At 42.2% G+C, this 23,975-nt stretch overlaps 1 protein-coding gene across 4 annotated transcripts; it reads right to left on the bottom strand.

Moving 5' to 3' along the window:
- Positions 1-5,540: 5,540 nt before the first annotated feature.
- LOC127040343 (histone H4 transcription factor-like) lies at positions 5,541-23,975 on the bottom strand. 4 transcript variants are annotated; one of them, XM_050934522.1, is made up of 10 exons: positions 23,867-23,975; positions 22,432-22,608; positions 19,863-20,086; positions 14,747-14,861; positions 13,490-13,642; positions 12,429-12,506; positions 11,240-11,360; positions 9,445-9,583; positions 7,131-7,246; positions 5,541-6,737 (listed from the first exon to the last, which is right to left on the bottom strand). In XM_050934522.1, exons 2-10 carry the CDS (start codon positions 22,580-22,582, stop codon positions 6,338-6,340), a joined length of 1,497 nt encoding a protein of 498 aa, XP_050790479.1. In that variant the 5' UTR covers positions 22,583-22,608; positions 23,867-23,975; the 3' UTR covers positions 5,541-6,337. The 4 variants fall into 4 exon arrangements, with proteins under 4 accessions (XP_050790479.1, XP_050790646.1, XP_050790398.1 ...); XM_050934689.1 differs by having other exon boundaries at positions 22,432-22,584; positions 23,862-23,975; XM_050934441.1 differs by having other exon boundaries at positions 23,862-23,975.

Raw genomic sequence — 23,975 nt, forward strand, 5'->3', positions numbered from 1 at the left:
AGGCCTGGTCTACACTATACGTTTAAACTGAATTTAGCAGCATTAAACCGATTTAACCCTGCACCCGTCCATACAACAAGGCCCTTTATATCGATATAAAGGGCTCTTTAAACCGGTTTCTATACTCCTCCCCGACGAAAGGAGTAGCACTGAAATCGGTATTGCCATGTCGGATTAGGGTTAGTGTGGCCGCAAATCGATGGTATTGGCCTCTGGGCAGTAACCCACAGTGCACCACTGTGACCGCTCTGGACAGCAGTCTGAACTCGGATGCACTGGCCAGGTAGACAGGAAAAGCCCTGCAAACTTTTGAATTTCATTTCCTGTTTGCCCAGCGTGGAGCTCTGATCAGCACGGGTGACGATGCAGTCCCAAATCCAAAAAGAGCTCCAGCATGGACCATATAGGAGATACTGGATCTGAGCGCTGTATGGGGAGACAAATCTGTTCTATCAGAGCTCCGTTACAGAAGACGAAATGCCAAAGCATTTGAAAAAAATCTCCAGGCTATGATACAGAGTCCACAGCACAGTGCTGTGTGACAAGCGTAACGAAAAGCCAAAGAATCAAATGGATGCTCATGGAGGGACGGAGGGGGTACCAAGGACTCCAGCTATCCCACAGTCCCCGCAGTCTCCGAAAAGCATTTGCATTCTTGGCTGAGCTCCCAATGCCTGTAGGGTCAAACACATTGTCCGGGGTGGTTCAGGGTATAGCTCGCCAATTTACCCCCCATCTCCCTGCGTGAAAGAAAAGGGAAAAAAATCATTTCTTGTCTTCTTTCAATGTCACCGTATGTCTACTGCATGCTGCTGGTAGACGTGGTGCTGCAGCACTGAACAGCAGCATCCTCTCCCCTCCCTTCCCCGGTGGCAAACAGTACAGTGCAGAAGGACTGGTAGCTTTCCTCGTCATCATCCCGTGAGTGCTCCTGACTGGCCTCAGGTGAGGTCGGCCAGGGGTGCCTGGGTAAAAATAGGAATGACTCCTGGTCATTCCCGGCAGATGGTATAGAAAGGCTGGTAACTGTCTTCATCATAGCAACTGGGGGCTGAGCTTCATCAGCCCCCACCCTTTCATGTCTAAAGAAAAGATTCTGTACTCCCTGGACTATCATAGCAGCGGGATGCTGGGCTCCTCTCCCCCACACCTTTTAATATCCTGCCTGGGCTATCATAGCAGCTGGAGGCTGCCTCCCCCTCATTTTATCTCACTAAAAAGTCAGTGTTTCTTATTCCTGCATTCTTTATTACTTCATCACACAAATGGGGGGGAACACTGCAACAATAGCCCAGGAGGGTTGGAGGAGCAGGGAAGCAACGGGTGGGGTTGTTGCAGGGGCACCCCCTAGAATGGCATGCAGCTCATCATTTCTGCGGGATCTAACAGAGAGCGGCTGTGCTCACTGGTACACTGGTTCTCTAGTACACTTGCCCCATATTCTAGGCAGGACTGACTCTATTTTTAGATAAAATATAAAGGAGGAAATGACCTGAAGAGTCAGTCCCATTTTTGTCTTTGCACCCCCATCTGACCTCAGCAAAGGTCAGCCAGGAGCACCCATGGCAGCAGCAGATGGTACAGAATGACTGATAACAGTCATCTAATTGCCAATTTACAGTGACATGGCAGACAGTACAGAATGACTGATAACCGTCTCTGCTATCTTGCAAGGCAAATGAATGCTGCTGTGTAGCGCTGCAGTACAGCCTCTGTCAGCAGCATCCAGTACACATACGGTGGCAGTGACAAAAAGCAAAACGGGCTCCATGGTTGCCATGCTATGGTGTCTGCCAGGGCAATCCCGGGAAAAAGGGCGCGAAATGATTGTCTGCCGTTGCTTTCACGGAGGAAGGAATGAGTGATGACATTTACCCAGAATCACCCGCGACACTGTTTTTGCACCATCATGCATTGGGATCTCAACCCGAATTCCAATGGGCGGGGGAGACTGCGGGAACTATGGGATAACTACAGGATAGCTACCCACAGTGCAACGTTCCAGAAATCGATGCTAGCCTTGGTACATGGACGCACACCACCAAATCAATGTGCTTAGTGTGGCTGCGTGCACTCGACTTTATACAATCTGTTTTACAAAACCGGTTTATGTAAAATTGGAATAATCCCGTAGTGTAGACATACCCTCAGTCTTGCTGCTTTCTGGCAGGTGTAACCACCTTGTGGTGCATTTCCTCCTGCTGCAAGGTGAGCAGGAGGGCATATAATGAGTTTAGTTTGTACTGTTTGTCCGTCAGTACTGCAGCGCTGCTGAGCTGGCTTTCCCTTTATCTCCTCAAAGCCAAGGGCACAGTCCTGGGGCTCTGACATCAGTTAAAGCTAAAAGGCCAGATCCTCAGCTAGTATACATTTCCATAGATGCATAGACTTCAATCGTGCTATGCCAGTTTACACTGACTGATGATCTGACTCCATGAGAACAGGATCTGGCCCTAAGTGAATCATAGCCATCTCATACCTGATATGTGGGAGTAAAGCAGCAGTTTTTCAGCCGGGGTCTCACACAGCACATCACGATTTTACATTTCTAACAAAGCTTTTCCTCGCTAATAAATAGCTGCTTAAAACATTTATTAAATTATCTTGTTTTATATATATATATACACACAGACTGCACAGAACAATGCATAACACCAAACTAATGGCAAGATTTGGGTTATCATCATGAGCATTCAGTACACCTGCACCCTCTACAGGCCCCTCCAGGAAACAGCAACCTTTTATAGCCTCCAATTATATTTAATACAGCTGCGCAACCTAAGAAGAAAACAACTTCAAAGTAAAGGCTAAACAGGAACTAATTACAAACACCAGAGCATTCCTGGTGACTTTACTTTTCAGGTTTTTCGGACTGAAGACTAACATGTACGTTTTGCAGTTTGGAATCACAACGCTGTAGTGAAATTGAAATGAAAGGTTTTTTTTCACTGAAGAGCTTTAAAAAAAATAGCAGAATCACATTTTATATTATATTTTGTTTTGCATAGTGCAAATAGGCACACACACACACACACAGCTGAAAACAAAACCAATAAACCCTGAAAACCATCTGGCCTATCAACTGGATCTAAGTAGTGGTGCCCATGAGCAGTAAGAATAAGCAGTGTAAACAAAGCCTCTTGATCTGCACAGGAATTAGTATATGAACATATTATTAAGCTAGAGAACTACAAATCTGATTTCGAAACAAATTTCACTTTCAGCTTTCTGAGGCCTCAGTCCTGCAAACATGCACGATTAATTTTACCACCGTGAATAATAGCGAAGTTAAACATGTGTATAACTGTTTGCAGGATGGGGGGAGTATGGTGTAATTAATAAAGTAACTAAAGGAGGAAATAAAAGTATGGATTTTCAAAGGGATGATTTCCCTTTGAAAAAACTTGTCATTGCATGGTTGCTGATCTAACAGAATTGTTTTACCTTACAACGGTACATTTAATAGGATCACATTAACTATTAGCAATTCCTGCAGGCTTATAATATACAGTGAGTTTGTAGACTAAGTACTCCGCTACGTGCATTCTTCCTATTACTTGTCTCATGCAGAGGCAGCTGTAGCATGGGTTCAGTTGCACCCACAGAAATCAGGCCCAGATTATCCAGTTACACAGGACCCATCTCAGGTTTGGTCTGCTGCCTTTCCATCATGAGAACGTGGGGAGGGACTTGCCTGGCCCAGCTGGGCCCTGATCCTATTGTTGCTGCTGCTGGCATCACCACACCCAACTGAGGCAATCCACCAAGCCAATAGCCCAGAGGTAAGAGTGGGGCTTGGGACACCACTCCCACCAAAAGCACTGCTGGAGCTCAGGAATAAGCAGGGCTGAAAGTGGCTCCTGGCCACATAGAGGGCAGAGCCCTCCCATCCCCATGGGGAGGGCTATCACCCCCTTGCTCCACAAGGAAAGCAGCAACTCCACAGATTAGATGAATTTGAGTATAATGTACCCATTGAATGGGGTTGGGGGGGCTACATCCTCCTCTCATTTCATGTATTGATATTCACTGCATGGACTTATGTTAAGTCTTTAATCCTGCAACTGACTTTATGCAAGTGGATGCCTGCACCTGCATGGAGTCCCCAGTGATGGCAGTGGAGCTCAGTGCAGGTATGGGGGTCTGCTGTGGGAATCAGTGGCAGGATCGAGGCCTAACATTTTTCTAGTGCCCCTTTCGGGGAACTGGTAATGACCAGTTGATTTAGGTTGCTTAACACTTTCCATTTTAAAAGATTATTTTCTTTGAGAAGCATTAATAGCTCTATTGTTTGCAGCAGACCTTTGATAGTCAGCAGGGAGAAATCCCTCAGGCCACAGAGGTGCCCTTTTTTTTGCCTAGTGAAATTCCATTCAGATTTAGGTGAGATGTAAAGTGTTAACAAAAAATAATCCCAATTTTCTTCTTACTGGCACGCCACAGAAAAGTATTGGCAACCTGCCAAGATCAATCACTATTCGACACCCTGGTCCATGCTGCCACCAAAGCAGCTGCAGCAGCCAACAAATTGCAGCAGCTGGGAACATTTAGGAGCTACCAAAGCAACTGCAGGGGGAGAGCCAGGCTGGGCTCCTCCCCATCAATCCCTCCAATCTCACCCCAGCATCCTATTTTCTATTCACCCCACTTCAGGAGGCACCATATGCATCATCATATGCTCCCCCAACTCCTGGAGGGTGAGCGATGAGAGAGACAAGCTGGGATTCCCACAAAGACCCCTCTTGACCCAGCATATGGCCCCATCAAATCAAACTTCCTCTTGGGGCACTACATGGGGCAGGTACTCCCCCAATGTTTAGGACAGGAGAGAGCGAGCCAAGCTGGACTCAAACCATAATGCATAGGCACTGTAGCTCAAGTGGTAGATGTCTGTGCTGCAGTGGCGGATGTTCAGATGTATGGATTGGAACTTGGTCAAAAAGTGCATTATTTTGACCAAAAAAATGAAAAACTTCTGTAGCTTTTGTTTAGTTAAATACCTCAAAAATTCCATCTCTGGTAGGCATCTAATTAGAAGTAAAAGATCCTATAACAATTTCTGAAACAATGAGGTGATAAGGGGCAGGTTTGAACTTGGTGGCTAATTCAATTAGGACTGGAATGGGGACACATTTTTCTCAAAGGAGGATTCTTTATTGTGGAATTCCCTCCCAGAAAAAGTCTGCCAGAACCCCTCCTTAGCTGCCTTTAGGGTATAGGTCAAGTTTTCATTTACTTCAGCTGGCCTATTTTTGGCTGTCTGGGCTCCCTCCCCTTGCTTTTATATCTGCTACTCTTGTTTCTCCACTCTTCTTATTGGTCAAGAACTGATCGCTCCGTAGGTTGGGTGATTAGATGGATACTAGGTTTGTTCTAAGTTGTAATGGGTATGACCCTGTCCCCGTTTTTCTGAAACTGTATATCCCTGTACATTTTATTTGGAGAGCTTATTCTTTTTTAAGATATTTTATTGCATGGCAGTAGCTGTCAAATTATTGGCACCCTTTATAAGTGAATGAAAAAACTAAATAATACTGGAGTCATATCCAACATTTTTTATTTAACAGGTTCTATAACCATGGCTGCATAGAATTATTTCTGAAAACTACAGTCATCAGTTCTAGTGCCCAAATGATTATTATGAAATACTTTGTAATCTCTCAACTATAATGAGTGCTATCTGAAACCAAGGTCAGTTCTCTAAACATCTTTTTCACTATTCTATGAATGCAAACAATTCTTGAATTGTAATCACCTTTAAACAATGAAAAAGTTTTAAAATTATATTAATTTACAAAACACATCATAGCTTAAAGCCAAAGTAAACTACTTGAAAGACACTTAAAATTACTCTAGCATATACTCAACATCACTAACTAAAGGCAAAGACACTTCTTAGAAATATTGCAGACCAGATGCATTATGAAAAATGTTTATCTAATCAAAAAATAGCAATGCACAATCTACCAGATCAAACCCTTTGTCTAGTGTACTGGCTCAGAATTTTGCCTTTGAGGGATAGCTTTGTTTCTTTTGTATAGACAGACTACAACAGCACACAGATCAATGAAATCCAATACCTTCTTGTTGGAATAGTCAGTCATCTAAGTATCACATATTGAACATATAGCAAAACCTTTCTGGTGTACTATCATTTATTCAGATAAAATAATTTAGTATATTTAGCATATTTAACAAATACATACACGTTACATACAAAATTTGACAAGTGAAAACAATGCAGACTCTTTGTAAATTCCATATTTAGTTAAAATAATGAACTCTTCCAGGAGTACTAAACAGGTCCCAAGGTAAAATCCAAAAAAATGCATTTTTCTTAAACAGCAACCTGAATTCCCAAGCCTATTGCAATTTCTATTAATTTTTCCTTTGTATTCAGTGTCATTGCTTGATCAAGTTCAGAGGAAGCAGCAGAGTTTTCAAATGACTGTGGTGTAGTCTGAAATTCAAAATACACTGGCTCCATTATGGAGGTGTCTGATTCTACCATAACCTTTTCTGCAGTAGTCTGTGACCATCTCTGACATCTTGTGGTATGTAGTTCCACTGATGAATGGCTTCTTTCGCAAGAGGCATAGCTGTCTTTTCCAGTACTGTTTTGAACTACTGAAGACTTCTTTGGTGCCATCTTGTTCTCAAGACCCTGATCTAAACCCATGACAGCATTATAAACTGCTACATTCAGCTTCAAGTACCCATCATCATCTTCTTTGTATCTAAGAGAGTAAAATTAAAGTAATGAAAATAAAAATGACTGTAGCTTTATATACATCCATACAAATACAAAATTACAAAAATGCATACTAAATCCAAACTGCTAGCATTTAAAACCCAAATAATAAATTGCAATGTATGAAATGGTAGTTAAAGGAAACAAAATTTATGCAAAGAAACAAACATAATGGCACTACTTTGTGCGACTCTAAACATGAACCTGCATAGAAGAGATATCTATTCATAATATATTTTATTAGAAGAGCTCCTCATTCTCTAAATTGAGCATTATATGGTAATCAACCAAATATCTGTATCCCTTATACAAGACTGCCCCACCCCCCAGGAAAAAAGAAGATTTCATTTTCTGCTTTGGGTAAGAATTGATAACATACCTGAAGCGAGAATGACAGCTGAGTTTGTGCACCTTGCGAAGATGCAGAGTCAATGTGTAACACCAGGAATAACATTTCTGACAGATGTGACATTTATATTTTAGATTGCCATTATTCTGAGGAAAAGATGGTGTGGAAATCAGTAATTGAGGTTGATGATAAATACAAAGTAAAATTAAAGAAAGAAAAAATTAATATTAACTATATGTTATACTCCTGTAATACTTACATTATTTTCTAAGTACACATTTTTGACAGATAACCTCCACTGAATATTGCAATTCTCTGATCTAAAATTATACTGCAGATACCTCAGTCTTGATAGCAGGGTCTATGGCTTCCCCTCAAACAACTGCAGCTTAAACAAAACATCAGCTGGATAGTACTGGATTGCAATACATCAGCCATTGTAACCAGGGCCAGCTTTAGTGAAAATGGTGCCCTGGGCGAATTTGCATTTTGGCACCCCCTTCCCTCTCCTCTCATCACCCCTGGCTCCTACAGGCTTCCTGGGCTCCCCCCAGCTATTACCTATACTTCATATAGAATGTCCACAGGAAAGTCCATTCAATGTAGATGGGCATCTCTCATGGTCCACTGTGAGTTAAGTGTCTCTTGACAAGCCACTTACTTTGACTAGTCCCTTCAAGAGGTGCTGCTAACTACCTTGTGGGCGTTACCCAGGAGCAAACAGTTGAAATACAGGTATAGAGCCAATACTTATAACTTCAAGTACAAAAATGATACATGCATACAGAGAGCATAAACATATTCAGAAAATTGTAACCTTTTTATAGACATCTTACATGCCACATTTTGTACAAGATTTGTTGCAAATATATAACAGTGGTTGCAAAAATGATCTGCATGGTCATGTTTTAATCAGATAACGTCACAATGAGTAACTGCTGCAACTAGCAAATTCCTAGGCCACTGTCAGCAGGAGCATAGGTGGCATGGTATATGGTGTATTGCCACACTTACTTCTGTGCTGTTGCAGTGGCTTGTGGCGCCTGGCCTGTGGCTCAAGGCAGGCTTTGCACTGTCATATGGAGGCTGCAACTTGCTGGAGCCCACAGCTCTTCTGCAGCCCCTAGCCACTGCTGGCTCACCACAAGCATTTTGACAGGAAGTACCAAGCAGTAATAACAGTAATACAAGTGTGCATGTGCAATGACAGAGCGTGTATTTGTGTGTGTGTGAGAGAGAGAGAGTGCCAGTGTGTGTGTGACTGTGTATTGGGGGACTGTGTGACAGTGTGTGTGTTGGGGAGTGTGAGACTGTGTGTGTGACAACCTGTGTTGGGGGACTGTGAGAGGCAGAGAGTATGTGGGTGTGAGAGCTAGTCTGTGTGTGAGAGAGACAGTGTGTGTGTGACTGTGTGTTGGGGGATTGTGAGAGACAGAATGTATGTGGGTGTGAGAGCCTTTGTGTAGGGTGACCAGACAGCAAATGTGAAAAATCAGGACAGGGGTGAGGGGTAATAGGAGCCTATATAAGAAAGAGACCCAAAAATCAGGACTGTCCCTATAAAATCAGGACATCTGGTCACCCTACCTGTGTGTGCTAGGGAGTTTGAGACAAACTGTCACTTTAAGTCCCCCCTCCTCCCAGCTCAGCCCAGCTCCCCTTCCTCCACACCCCCATGGAAGTTTTGCTCCTCCTGGCTGGCCCCGTCAGAGACCGAATGGTGCAGGGCCACAGGCAGGGAGAGACTTGGTTCTGCTTCGGGCAGTGAGCGGTTGGCCGCGCTGCTCTGGGCTCCCAGGGGCTGGGGCCCTCAGTCACCTGGCTAAGGAGAGAGTGTGGGAGGGACTAAGGGGGTGGGGAGAAGCCCGCTGGCCCAGCATGGGGGAGGGGCCGGAGAAGAGAGGAGTCCAGCCACAGCCAGGGGAAGCCTGAGCTCCTTGGGGCAACCCCCTGGGTACAGCGCCCTGGGCATGGGCCCCGTTTGCCTGGCCCTGATTATAACTCAGACAAGTTTAAAAACCACATAATAAATATGTACCGGTTCTAGTTCTGTTTGTGTGTGCTGTACTAGTTCTAGGGACAGAGTGCAGTAAATTGACATAGAAGTATATTCCTCAAATATTTTGCTTCTCAGGCTAGGAATGGCTTGTTGATTTACAGGAAAGAAAAACATGATATTGGCCCAGTTTTCAAGATTGGGAACATGCAACTGTGTAGGGTTAATTTAGGCACTCAAATAGCCTAGATGCAAGCACAAGTCAGGTATTTTGACATATACATGCATTTTGAAAATCAGCCCCTATTGTCTTTAAAAGATACTTCCGTCTACTTATTTAATACCCACCATATGTGCTCTCTTGTAATGCTGTCTCAAGATCTGTGAAGTCCGTGAAGTAAAAACACATCCTTCTGCATCACAGCTGTAGGCATTTGAATCATTGTGTGTTTCAACATGTTTATGGAGATCATAAGCATTCTTAAAACTGAGGAGCATATAGGTGAAACAAATTACTTTTACTGTTCAAATAACAGCAATAATAGCAGAGAGGGTGTGGTCTAGTAGAGTGGTTCTCAACTTTTTTGGGCTCAGGGCCCCTTTTTAAATGTTTATGGCCTGTTGCAACCCAGTAAATACTCTGAGGGTGGAGGCCCTGGGATGGTTTTGGTTGGATCCTGCCTCCCCTCCTGGGGGAGGGGAGAGTTGGGTCCTGCCCGGCACTCACCTCACAGTGGCAGCTCCTGTGCTGTGGGGCTTGCTGGGCTTGGCTCAGCTCCAGGCTTTGCAACCTCAGGGATTGCAGCATTACTCAAGTTTGGCCCTGCCCCTCTGATTGGACCAAATTTGTCTGAGTGGAGTTGTGATCTGGCTCACGGGGTTGCAGTGCCACTCACTCAAATCTGGTCAACCCCGACTCCTGACATGGCAGCTGGACCAAATCTGAGTGGTGCTGGGATCCCAAAAATTGCAGTGCCTGGAGTAGGGAGGCAAGCCCAGCCAGCCTCATGGGACAGGAGCTGCCATGTGACCCTTGGAAACATTCTAGGTACCCAGTGCTGGGTTCCAACCCACAAGTTGAGAAACCCTGATCTAGTGGTTGAAGCACAGGAGTGGGTTTCACAAATTCTTGAGTTAATTTATATGAAGCAAATTCCTGGTTCTGACAATGATGAGCAATGGGGATCTTGTACAAATCACTTATCCTCTCTACGACCATTTCACAATCTGTGAAAGGGGAATATATTTCCAACATTCTCATTATTATGGTTTGGGGTTAATCTCTGATTCTACTTTCTTCCTAGATATCCAGGCTATGTCCAAATCTTGCCACTTTTCCCACAATAACTTTTCAATGATCCATCCACGCCTCTCTGTTCTCTAAATCTCTTGTCCATGCACTGATCAAATGTTGTCATAATAAGAGCAACCTCCTCCGTCCGCTCTAGTCCCTCAAATATTCATATTACTCCCTCCAGTCTATCTAAAACATGCACATGAAAGTGTTATCCAGTTATCTGACCTCTCCTGGAATCCATCCCTGCATCAGGTTTAAACTTCTTATCCTCCCTTTCTACGTATGTAAGTGTCCTATATCATTACGTCTTGCTCTATTAGTAATGCCACAGTTAGTGTTCCCTTTGATTGAACTGGAAAAAGTAAAGAAAGTTGTGAAAGCTACCAGGAAGTTAAGAGAATCAAGTGGGGAGTGGAAAAATAGAGGTAGCTGAGAGGAAATAAGTAAAATGATCCAGCGGCAGGAGGACAATTCAGAAGAGGAGCATCTGACTCTCACAGAAGTATCCAGTAACCCTTGCAGCTGATCAATTGAGGGGGGAAATAGTTGCTAAATTTGACCTAATTGATCATTGATGGCCTTTTCTTACAGTATGCATAGTCTTACTTGGAAGACATCTTTTGGCACTAGAAATCAAGTATCAATCCTACTTCCACCATAAGTTCAAGAAGTGCCTTTATGTGTTCCAACAGACTAATGCATCCCTCTATCTATATATTTTTTAAGCAAAAGGTTGCTATTTTAAGGGTTGAACGTTTTTCTTACCTTTGTTACCTCTTACATTCATTGAACACTGAATTATTTCCAAACTTCTGTTGATTAGCTAAGAGTTCCAAATCTTCTTACCTACTCTCACAGAGATCACAGTGGAAAGGGCGTTCATCACAGTGTCGGAATCTGATGTGCGCTTTCAGAGAGGAGACACTTGTACATACCATATCACAAAATGGACATGTAACATGGGTAACTGGAGAAATAATACTACTTTTATTTCTATGTCACTCCTTTGCCAAGACACTCAGTCTGCAGTGCAATATAATAAAAACATTTAGAAAAACCCATTCACACTAAAATTAACAACTAACGCTAATTTAGGTATACAATGCATAAGGAAAAAAAAAGGGGAAAGAAAGAGAACAGAGGGGTAATAAATATGGGCCAAACAGTGGGCATTCCAATAAACATGCATGTGAAAAAGCATTTTGAGGTATTTTCAAAATGTTGACGGAGAGAGAGACAAATTTCAGAGGGGAAGGGGGAGTTTGTTTCACTCTCTAGGGACTAGTAAAACGAAGGCCTAATTGCCTACTTGCTTATGGCACAATAGCGGGAAATTCGTAAAAGGTAGATGTTGTGAGAGTGCATGCAACAGGAAATTCTGAATGTAGGCAGGATCTACTCTTTGGTGGGGAGTTTAAAGAAGTGTGTCATTTTATAATCTGATGTTTTATGGGCAGCCAATATAAAATATGTATGGTTGGCACAATGTGCTCATGCTAACCGCTTGTCTGGATGGGGAAAGTGACCAGAATAGCAACTGAAAAATAAGCTATTCCTCATTAGCTACTGCTAGGTAGATCCACATATGGACACTCTTATCCCGGAGCAAGAGTGCCCTTTTCTTATTGAGCTTAATCCACTTGGAAAGTTAATTAAACTAAATTACAGATAAGTCACTTTTATTCCAGAATAGCTTTAGCACTTTAGATTTATACTTTATCTTACTCTAGAATAACCTCCCCATGAAGAAAAACCCTAAGAGGAAATTGTAATATTCAAACTTTGTATTCAAGTGAGGACACAAAGAGGAGAAAGTCCTAAACAAGTGGGCATGCGAAGAGGAGAAAGCCATCTCATATGGACTGTCTATCTGATAGTAAGACTTCTGTTTCCCCACAATTGTATCATAATTGCCTTGAGTCTGTATACTGCTTCTCTCAACTGACATATGAAAAGGTATCTTAATAATATTATCATCTATCTATGGTTGTGTTACAATTTAGTAGAACATTTATTTAAAAAAGCTCTGACTCACCATGTCCTCTCATATGGTCTCGTAGTAACCTCTCATTGGCAAAGTGTTTGTCACAATTCTGACAAACAAATACTTGTTCTGAAATTTAATGGGAACTGATCAGTGATGCAATTGATATTTATTGATCTATTTTTAAAACACATAGATTAGGGTTGTCAATTTGATCACTAAACTGTCACAGCAGTGGGACAATTTCAGTATTATTCTGTATTCCAGATGTTTTTCAGAAAAAATCTGGTTTAGGGTAATTGCAGAATTTTAATTAGCAATATATTAATTTTATTCCTAACAAGACAACAATCTGTTAACAAGTATTAACAGTTTGAAACCTGCCAAGTTTTGGAGCTTTATGGTTTCAGTACTTATATAGACCCCATCACCGTAACATCCATAGTACCTCAGCATTTTCCAAGTATTTAAAAAAAAAAAATCTCTCTCCCCATTCCTGGCCTGTAGGAAAAATATTCTGCTTAGTTTATAGTTTGCTGAAGGGCAGTGGTGGGGGGTGGTATGAGAATGTGCTGCAAAGAAGAACATATTGAGTAAAATCTAAGCTCAAGAGAGAGTGTTGCATTTAGCTCTGAAAGTGCTTAATTCCATGATCATTCAGATCACTTTCAGAAGTGAATTCCATAATTTAAGTCCAACTCCTGTAAGAGCTTTGTCTCTGGCATTAAACAGCTTCTCCCACTGGTCATCAGTTTCACTGTTCCAGTGGAATGCAGTTACCCTGAGAAGCCATGGGCATGGAGTCAGAAGCAATCTCTATTTTTACAATGGAATGCCACAACTGTCAGGTGGACAGCCACTATATTTAAATATGCATCTGAGTGCTCTCTCTCTTTCCCCCATTACCCCATTTCATCATTTATATGAAACAATCATTGCAAAGCCAAAAGTACTTCCATGCTTCAGGAAGATCATTTCCTTCCTAAAGTCAATTTTGCATTTAATTGACATTTCTGAAAAATAGTAATAGGTGTTATATATGTACTGTTATAAACCAGCCCAAAAGTAAACCCCTAAATAAATGTAAACAGAAATAGAGCAAATCCACTTACGATCCTCTGAAACCTGTCGCTTGGCATGATCAAAAAACTTGGTATTATTGGAGAACATCACTCCACAAGAGGGACAGGCCACCACTCTTTCTTGAGTGTGGGTTCTTAAGTGATCCCATAGCTTGTGCTTTCCTTTAAATGTTCCTGAACAATCTAAAAACACATCCTATATAAGATTACAGAACAGTTGCACATGAGCACTTTATTTTCTCTTGAGTACAAACAGGAAAGATTGTATTATATATAGCCCGCCAATCAGTTTTTAGAGGAGCACAACTAAAATGTTTTCAGGAAAAGTCAGAACATTACTACTGCAAACACTACAAAGAGTTCAGTTCTGCAAATGCTACACAGGGCCTGTTCAAAAGCCTACTAAAAATCAGTGGACTGATTCCCAATTACTTCAGTGGGCATTGGCTTAGGCCAGTGTTGCCCAAACTTTTCCTGTCTGCGTCCACCACTCCATTACTCCTTAGCCAAGGTTTCTTCAGCAGAGGCGCTAGAGCCAATGGCAGAGATGAGCACAGAACTGAGGATGCAGGCAGAGCTGGCCTGGAGGTGGGGCAGAGGGAGAACGAGGGCAGAGTTGGGCTGGGGGCAGAGTGGAGCTGTGGTTGGAGCTGGAGAAGGGCCAAACAGAGCTAGGGCTGGAGCTAGGCTGGGGGCAGAACGGGCTGGATGGCACTCCCTCCATGCCCCCTGTTGGAGCTGGCCTGGGCCCCACCATGCATCCCCTTAAACACTTCTCCATGCCCCTCCATTGGGGCGTGCCCCACAGTTTGGGGACTACTGGTTTAGGCAAAATTCCCATTGAAGTTATGTGCAGAACGCCCATTAAATTACTGTTTTTGAATTCTTACAAAGTGTGAAAAAGTTTTAGGGCAGCAACATTGTTACTCTAAGCTCAAAAATATGCCTTCCGTGTAGGACCCCAAAGCCTGTGGGTGCTGAAAGTTTTCAGTTCCCACTGAGGTCAAATGGGAATTAAGGATGCTCAGAACCTTGAAGGATTGGACTCTGGCATACTAGGCTTTTAATTAAGTGATTTGGCATTGCTAGTGCAATCCATTTAAATTAATCAGGAGCTTACAATGTAGGTAAAGTACTTTAATTATTTAAGATTGCTGGAAAAAGGCTGTAGGAAGATATCTAACATATTCCTGTGCTTCATGAAAAACCCAGTAAATATTATAGTGGCAGTGAAATTACTAGGGCATTAGTCCATATTTTGTAAATTAAATATAGAATGTGAGCTACCTTTCCAGTGACAACAACAAATAGCTTTCTTGTTATTTGAAATGTTTTCTTTCTCTGCAGAGTATGCATGCATGGCAACATGCCGATAAAACCATTCTGGGTTGTTGTAGGTAACCTGAGGACAAAATGGAACCATGAAGATGATGGATAGTATTGGCAGGAAATCAAATGACAAAAACAAAACACACTGAGAGAAGTGATTTCTAGAGAATTTACACAGAGTAAATGATGCCTCATCTGTTGAAGAAATTTTGAATAGGGCTGTTGATTAACTGCAGTTAACTCATGAGATTAACTCAAAAAAATTGCAATTAAAAAAATTAATCATGATTAATTACACTTTAAAACAATAGAATACCAACTGAAATGTATTAATTATTTTTGGACATTTTTCTACATTTTCAAATATACTGATTTCAGTTAAAACACACAATACAAGTGTACAGTGCTCACTTTATATTATTTTTATTACAGATATTTGCACTGGATTGACAACTTTTGGCACACGGTCGTCAGGGAAATCCGCTGGCAGGCCAGGACGGTTTGTTTACCTGCAGCATCCGCAGGTTCGGCCCACCACAGCTCCCACTGGCTGTGGGTCACTGTTCCAAGCCAATGGGGGCTGTGGGAAGTGGCAGCCAGCACATCCCTCAACCCACGCTGCTTCCCGCAGCCCCCATTGGCCTGGAACAACGAACTGCGACCAGTGGGCGCTGCGATCAGCCGAACCTGCGGACGCTGCAGGTAAATAAACCGTCCCGACCTGCCAGTGGATTTCCCTGATGGGCTGCGTGCCAAAGGCTGCTGATCTCTGCTGTAGTAGCTTAAAGATAAAGTCAGTCTATTTTAGTCCAGTGGATCCCGACTTTTCTTTTGTTGGAAGCCCCCTCTTCTGATGGGTTAGCAAATAGGAGCCCTCACCATCCCATCGCACCATGCCCTGGCATAGTTGTCACTGACTCTCTGTATTTCTTTACCTATTCTCATTTTTAAAAATTGTTTTTCTATCTCTCCTTTTTCCCTAGATTCTTTCTTTTCTCTTTTTTTTTTTTTTTTTTTTGCTTCCCCCCTACACTCTCCTGGTCACCAGAAACCTACTAGTGCAGGTTGCTCAGAGCGGGCAGAGGTGGTACATCATCTCAGTAACTTTACATTTAAGTGTTGCTGCAGCAGAGGAGAGAGAAAGAGTCGATCTGCAGTTTGATACATTAGGAGCCACCACAGAAGCTGGGAGGCAAAATGGGTGATTTTCAAGGAGGACTTCATCCATTGCTATGGGAGTGGAAATGGTAGGCAGCTTTCCCTGCCCCCTCTCTCTCCTCGTTTTGCATCTTACCCCACCTTTCTGGACTAGTCTAGCCTGCCTACCAGGTTGGGAAACACTGTTTTAATTAATACAATTCATAACAGCAGTTTAAGCTTGAAGGAACATGTATAGAAATATTTAGCAAAGTGCTACGTATAGAAAGAAATAAAATTAAAGGGCATATTTCATCTTAAGTGAAGAAAACCATACAAAAAACCCCAATTACCCATAAAAACTGATTATATGCTAACTGAAAATGAAGTTACTACCCCATCAGAACAACTTCCATAAATGTTAAAGTTTTTTTTTTTAAATACATGTTCCACAAAAGAGAAAGAGTTTCCTGACATGCACAACCAGGGCAGCTCTTGATTCGTGGCCTGAAAAAATGTGAGATCTCTTGAGTTTTATTGGTATTTCTTAAAATTAAAGGCCTAGCAACATGCAAGATCAGTTCTAGTAAGTACATACACAAGGACTTTTTTTTTTAACCTTTATATTTTAAAAATAACAATCACCGTGGGAAAAGTAACCTCCATAAGTTATGGGGCTCAATGGAAATGGAACCTGCAGGTCAAGCTACACAGCCATTTACCTTATGATACAGTAATTAATTATATCTGTTTTGGTTTTTAACTTTAAAGAGAAATGAATGTTTGTGAAAGGTTCTGTATTTCATACACTGAGCCCAGATCCACAAGGGGACTTAGGTGCCTAGAAAACCACAAGAACAACACTGTGATCCACAAACCCTGAGTTAAGCACCTACGGCTTCCTATACAATGAATGGGGAGAGATAGGTGCCTAAGGCCACCCACAAAACTCAGCACACTAGGCACAGAACTGCTTAAGTTAGTCAGTGGGAGATGCCATGAGAGGGGATCTAAGCCTCACCCTTGTCATGGAGATAAGTGTCTAATTTCGTGCTGCAGGGAGGTATCTATTTCTGCTTATGATCCACAACTGGGAGAAGATAAGCATTCCTCTGCCTAAGTCACACGTGGGGCCTGATTTGGTAGACATGCTCTGAAGCCACTAACTCTGCACAGAAACACGGTGGGTGGGCAGGTGGGAACCTCAGTTCAAGTCTTGCCTCTGCCCAGTGAAAAGGTATTTGAACAAAGGGTCTACCACCTCTCAGGTGCATGTTCTAATCACTAGACTATTCTCATGTGGATCTTCCTCATTCTTTCCTTTTTAAGCTGTTCCACTTTAAATAACTGAATATTAATTTGGCCAGAGAAAGAGTGAGAATCATTACAGTTCAGTGGGGACTTAAACTGCTGGTCTCCAGTACTCTGGGTGAGTGTCCTAACCACTGGGATAAAGATAAAGGTTCTTTCATTACCTGCCAACCCCCCATTATTGGTGTGGTGTTAGGTGGCCTATGAACCACACTTACTGGATTGAGCACCACATGCAATTTAGTCAGAGGGATGCCCATCTTCCTGAGTCATGACTCACATGGAGGCTTAGATGGCAGATAGACATCCATACCATAAAGGCCCTCTAGCACATGGATCAGAACACTGGCCTTATAAATGAGGGTTTGCGATTTCAATTGTCATTAAGGACTTGTACCAATAATTTTCAGACTAGATGGTCACAATGATCTCTTCTGCCCTTAGAATACATGAACACCTACAATGAGGCAGCAATGTGCTTGCCCAGGGGCAGAAACATAGGTGCCTAAGTAACTTTTACTGCAAAAATTTAGATGCTGAGTGACTTTAGATACCTACAGGGTTAGGCAGCAACCAAGCAGGGGTTTTGTGAATCACAGTGGCACCTAAAAATGCTATACAGGCACCTAAATACCTTTGTAGATCCAGGCCCTGGTGACTAAAATCCTCTATTTATACAGGTAGAGGCTGTGACAGATTAAAACTAATCTGTCAATAATTCTTATTTGATGTAGAAATGCATTAACATGAAGAGAGAAATCTAAGAATTATATGAGCACTGTCTCTTTAAATTCAGAGCCAAAGGAACAAATGCGCTTTCTTCTAGGTTAACATCTCAGAAGACACACAGACCAGGATCCAGTCACCCTTTAGGCAGACTAAGATCAAAGGGCTTGTGAATACTACATTTTGACAGAAGAAATTGGGAAATACTTCCAGTGATAGATAGGGGGAATGTTAATAGAAACATGGGACAATAACCATTATACAGAGAATGGAAACTATTCCACTCCCTCAAGATAGTACATGTGTTCAAACATTACACTGACTTAAATTCAGCAATGAGCTCCATGTAGGCAGACCTCTGTGCCTCGGCAGAGCAACAGTGAAATCAATGGGAGTACATTTCATGGACTTCACTGAAGAATCAGGATCATTGTTTGTACCCACAACCAGAATTGGCACACCTTTAAAATGAAAAATGGTCACAAACAAGAAACAACTGAAAGCTGATGGGGGGGACATACTTGAGACTCCAGAAACCATGTGACTTTGAAAGGCCAAAAGAGTTGGGGGCGGGAAGGGGAGAGAGAGCTCTTCTAGAAATGTAAGCATCTGCTTATTTTTAATTCTGTAGAATTAAACTTGAAGTGAACCTATCTAGATGAGATTTGCAGAGTGAGTTTCATAGCGTTTCTGTGTTCTGCATGCCAAGTCTTTTGTTTTAATCTGATTCTCTCTATATTCTTCATTGACTTATTTATTAAACTATTTGAACCAACGATTGATGTTTGTAAATTTCATGAAAACCAACCTGGACAGGGGTAACAACCTTTAAAAAGAGGTAGTAGTGAAGGAAGGTTCTCTGAAGCCTACCTTGCTCAGTGTTCTCAATCTAAAGGGCATGCCTAAGGAGTCATCAGTTGCAGGGCTTCAACCCAATGGATGCAAAGATAATGCCCACTGACAAGAACTGAGTTTAGGGGCCAAAGATGACAGACAACGTGCTTCCCCACACTGCCCTACTAATATGGTCCCACTCCTAGCAGAGCCCATTCAATTATTACCAACTATGCAAACACTAGCAAAGAGGATATTAATTGGCGTAAAATGTAATCACTCTCTTGATACAGAAAGACAAAGTGATGAGGTGGTATCTTTTATTGGACTAACTTCTGCTGGTGAAAGAGACAAGCTTTCAAGCTTACAGAGAGCTCTCTTCAACAGCCAACATGGGTACAACACTGCAAACAACTCTTGATATAGACATTGTCCACTAGGAATTGGATGGAGACCACTAATTAATTTTACATATTCCACCAAAGAGCTGTCAGAAGCTGACATTTTTCAGTTGCTCCCAGGCTATGTCACATTTTAATTAGTGACCTAAAGATGAAAGACTCATTAACACATCCTCTGAGCCATCTAGTTCCAGAATCATTAAAAGGCTGCAAATATCTGAGAAAATATCAGATATTCTTGTCTAATTTTTGTTCCAGAAAGTGGTCAAAGTAAATACAGTGGGTCTCTTAAGTAGGTTGATGGCATATTCATTGGCTTAGAATATTTCTGCTTACTTTGCAATTGTGTATGATATGTTTCTAACACAGAAAAAGCAGTGCAGTGGGGAAAAAATCATTTTAGTTCTAACAAAAGGAAGAATACTTGGATTTAAAGTAAATTGGTTGCAGATACTAAAATAAATGATGTTTATATACAGTATATACTTTGGCAAACACTATCACAATAATTACCATTTCTACTTATGAAGATGGAATGGAACACCACTGAATAGTAAATAATAAAAAAATTCAGTAGTGAAACCTCTTTTTTCCAGGTGCTGGAGCTGGGGAAGGCTAAGGTAGAGTTAGAAGCAAAGAAAGGAAACAACATTTATTTCACTTACATCACAATTCTCCCATTGGCAAACATACATCCCTGAAATCCTTGGTATTTGATTCCGGTTATGGCTGTTCTGAGAACATGCTGGCCAATCTTGGTGGGATGCCCTTAACTGAGAGCCTAAGAATTTCAGCTTGGTGTGGTAACTATGAAAATGTACATGGGTTACCAGCTCCCTGGGATCTGCAGCCAAAAATTCACAATTTCTCCACCAACAATTGTACTGCTCTAAACACAAAAAAAATAAATAATGTTTCATGGAATGTTGTATTAAGTTAGGAACCGTGTGAAACAATCTTCAAGAAGGTACCAGAAGATAACTATTACTTACATTTTAGGTGATGATCTACTGAACCATCGGTAAAACTAGTAGAGTGATGGATAACGGCTACGTTCAGATAATTAAGTATCTAAAGATTTTAAGCCTCAGCAATGAACAAGATTTTTCACTTTCTCAAAACTCAGATAATTCTAGTGGAATTTTCCTCAGAAAGAGAGCACTGGGTTTAGAATGTCTGAGTAAGGACTATTGAATGGTTCCACAGTGTTATTGATTACTATTAAAAAGACAAGTTGGGCGAAGTAATATCCTTGTCTCTGTAACGTCCTGGGAACAACATGGCTACAAGAACACTGCATATAAAACTTATCACACATTACCACAATATAAATGATAATAGTAAACACCTGAGGCCTGATTCTTAGGCACTGGACTTTTAGCAAATGACAGTCCTTCCTTCAGAAATCTTGATTATGTTTTCAAATTTTACAATCAATTTGCACTCCAGCCTGTATAACAGCCAACCAAACTTTTAATTATTCAATAATCTTCCCTGAACCCACTTGAGTAGTTAGTTATATAGTACAAACTGGATTATCCAAATGTAATGGGCACAATGAATAAGTATGGAAACACAAAGGAAATCCCAAGTCATAGAAAGAAGAGGATATATCTATTTCAGATAAAAGAGTTTCTGATAATTTTGGTTTGGATATTTGAGTGTTGCACAATATTTGATTTTTGACAGTGTAAATCTTGAATTCAAAAGGACACTGTTAAGAATATCTGATACGGAAACTGATTGTTTGGTATTTTTAGTTTGCAGGCTTTCACACTGTCATCACTTTGTTCCGTCTACTTGTTTCAATCCAGTGAGTTGGAAGAGGCTCTAAATTTGAAAGGGACTCCATGTGGGTGCAAGGATCTGCCCACATTGATTCAACTGCAGGATAGGGCCCACATAATAAGGCAATAAAACAAAAATTAACACAGGAGTTACTTGAGTCTCCCATGCCCAGTGCTCCAGTAGGTTATATGCAGCTGTAACATCATAGAATTATTCATTCTGGAGCACCAAAGCAAACCAGGACAAGCCCAGTGGTTTCAGAAGACCAACACAGAATGTTGTAAAGATTAGCTTTGTACTTATGTATGAGCTAAAATACTATCACTCCGGATAGAGGAGGCATTGAGTGCATATTGTTGTTGGTTCAATTTTACTTTCCATTTACTTTACCTTTAATTAAACTCAATCCAGTATTTACACCAGCAATTAAATATGTGAAAATAGTGTTAAGAATAAAGGTCAGGATTCATAAGAGCTACAATAGCAATATTAAAAATATCTACTACACCAGTCGTTCCCAAACGTGTTCCACTGCTTGTGCAGGAAAAGCCCCTGGTGGGGTGGGCCGGTTTGTTTACCTGCCGCTTCCACAGATTCGGCCAATCGCGGCTCCCACTGGCCACGGTTCACTGCTCCAGGGCAATGGGGGCTGCTGGAAGCAGCAGCCAGTACATCTCTCGGCCTGCACCACTTCCAGCAGCTCCCACTGGCCTGGAGCAACAGCCCATGGCCACTGGGAGCCGCGATCGGCCGAACCTGCGGATGCAGCAGGCACACAAACCCGCCCGGCCCACCAGGGGCTTTCCCTGCACAAGCAGCGGAACAAGTTTGGGAACCACTGTACTACACTATTGCTATTACAGTCTACAAAGACTGCTTATAATTTTCTGCGAGATACAACTTCTGAGTTTTTCTTGCAAGTAACTGTAATACCATTAGAAGAAAGATGCAAGATACATAACAGGAGCAAGTAAATACTGTTTATTTATTCACAAAACAGATACAAAAAAGGGCAAGTTTCCTCTAAGTTGATTTCTCCAACCTACACCTTAAAGTTAGAAATCTTAAGTAACAAAAGTTCCAGAAATCCAAAAATTCTTTTTTGAGACTACCAATTTAAAAAAAAAACACACCACATTTTAGCCCTAATTCAAGAAGAAATTGAGTTTAAACTTCTGATTCATGACTTTAGCTACATTAGTATAATTTCTATTTTAGTACTATATCTTTAGAAAAAGAGAAAACCAGCAAAATCAGATGCAAATAAAAAACAAACACAGGCCCCAGTCCTCCAAGTGACTCTGGTGTGTAGTCACCAGCACACGCATAAGAGTCCTATTGACTTCTTTCTACCAGGAAAGTGCCAGTGCAAGATCAGGGCCACAAAGTACAAAAATCCTCAAAACTGCAATATTATTTGTATGGTGAATGAGACAGATATATTACCTGTTCTTTCCAGAGGATGTTGTTGATACTCTTTCAAGTGTTCTGCAACGTGATCACAAAATTCCTCCATACATTTTCCTACAAAAAGGCATTCTTCCCATTCACACAGCAATATCAGTTCTGAGTTCTTGAATTTGTTTCCACGGGCCATTACTTAAAAGTACAGAGTAGTTTTATCTGTTATTAGATTTACAGAAATTTCTCTTATGAAAACAACCATCATATAATTTACCCCCCAAATTATGATATGTACCTTTTTATAACTGGGTGGATAATATCTTTCAGACTCTATGGCCTAATCTCGCATGTGCACAGGCCTTGTCTACACACAAAAGTTGTACCTCTTTAACAATACTGATATAGTTTAAGCAGTACACACACTGTGCAGGCACCGTACTGATATAAATCTGTTTATACAAGTATAGCTTATTCCCATATAGGAAGGGGACTAAGCTATACTGATATAAGCACCTGTATAGCAGCATAAACATACTAGGGATTTGTACTGGTATAACTATATATGGCTAAAAAAACCTCATCCCTAATCAACAGAATACCAAAACAAAATCTGTGTGAAGACTAGGCCTTAGGCAGACGTGTGAGGAAATGGGTCCTAAATCAGTTTCTCTATTTCAACATCACGAAATTAAATAGGTACTCAGTGCATTTGCTGACAGTATTTCTGTACTTTGACTAGAGAAAGTGCTAGCAAAAGGAACAGAACAGATGCTAACTAACCACTGTTTTCCAAAATCACTGACATAGCTGAAAACGTTATACTGTGATAGGCGCCTCTAACAAATTGTAACAGTGTCATCTCAGCAGTTACACCTGATTGTACTGTTCAGTGTCACTGACTCCCTGACCTGCAGCGCAGGACGCAGGGATGGTCCTACATGTGTCCTGACTGCCCCCTTTGCATTCTGCCCACGGAGTCTTTCATTTTCAAACACTGAATTAATAAAATTACCCACATTTGGAATAATAAAAAATCCCAAATGATCGTTACTCTTTGCTTTAACTGAGCCCTCGCTGCACCCAAAGGTGCCAGCCAGCACGCTGCCGGGGGCCGGGGGAGAACTTCCCCTGGGAGCAAGAGCCACTTGCGGCAAGGCCGGGCAGAGCAAGTCCTACTCTCTGGAAAGGACCGCGGGACCGCGGCGGTGTTTCAGGAGCGCTGTGCCAGAGCAGCCGCCCCGGCCGCGGGAACGGCTCGATGCATTGGAATTACAACGGTCCGAATATGTCACTTCGCCGTCGCTGCTCCCACCCCCCGCCTAGGGACTCACGGAGGGAGGGGGGTGTTGCCATTCAGAGGCGCCTCCCCCACCATTAGCCCCGCGGGCACGGGGGAGGGGAGCGAGGGGCGGACACAGCACGCGCTGGCCGAGCCACGCGCGCGCACGGACACCTCAGGGGCGGGAAAGCACCTTACAACGGCCGGAGCCCGCGCGCCGCAGCCGCTCTAGCAGCGGGATCGAGGCTCCCGCCGGCGGGCCCCGAGCACTCGCGTGCCCAGCGCGGCGGGCAGGGGCTACTGCAGC

This window comes from Gopherus flavomarginatus, chromosome 1, assembly GCF_025201925.1.
Source record: "Gopherus flavomarginatus isolate rGopFla2 chromosome 1, rGopFla2.mat.asm, whole genome shotgun sequence".
NCBI classification, from domain to species: Eukaryota; Metazoa; Chordata; order Testudines; family Testudinidae; genus Gopherus; species Gopherus flavomarginatus.

Bases quoted from the DNA above. Each gene is read 5' to 3' on its own strand.
- LOC127040343 (XM_050934522.1), bottom strand. From the start codon at position 22,582: ATGGCCCGTGGAAACAAATTCAAGAACTCAGAACTGATATTGCTGTGT. The intron at 12,507-13,489 runs GTAAGTGGATTT...ATTAAATTTCAG, and splicing joins GCGACAGGTTTCAGAGGATC to AACAAGTATTTGTTTGTCAG. The intron at 6,738-7,130 runs GTATGTTATCAA...TTACTCTCTTAG, and splicing joins AGCTGTCATTCTCGCTTCAG to ATACAAAGAAGATGATGATG.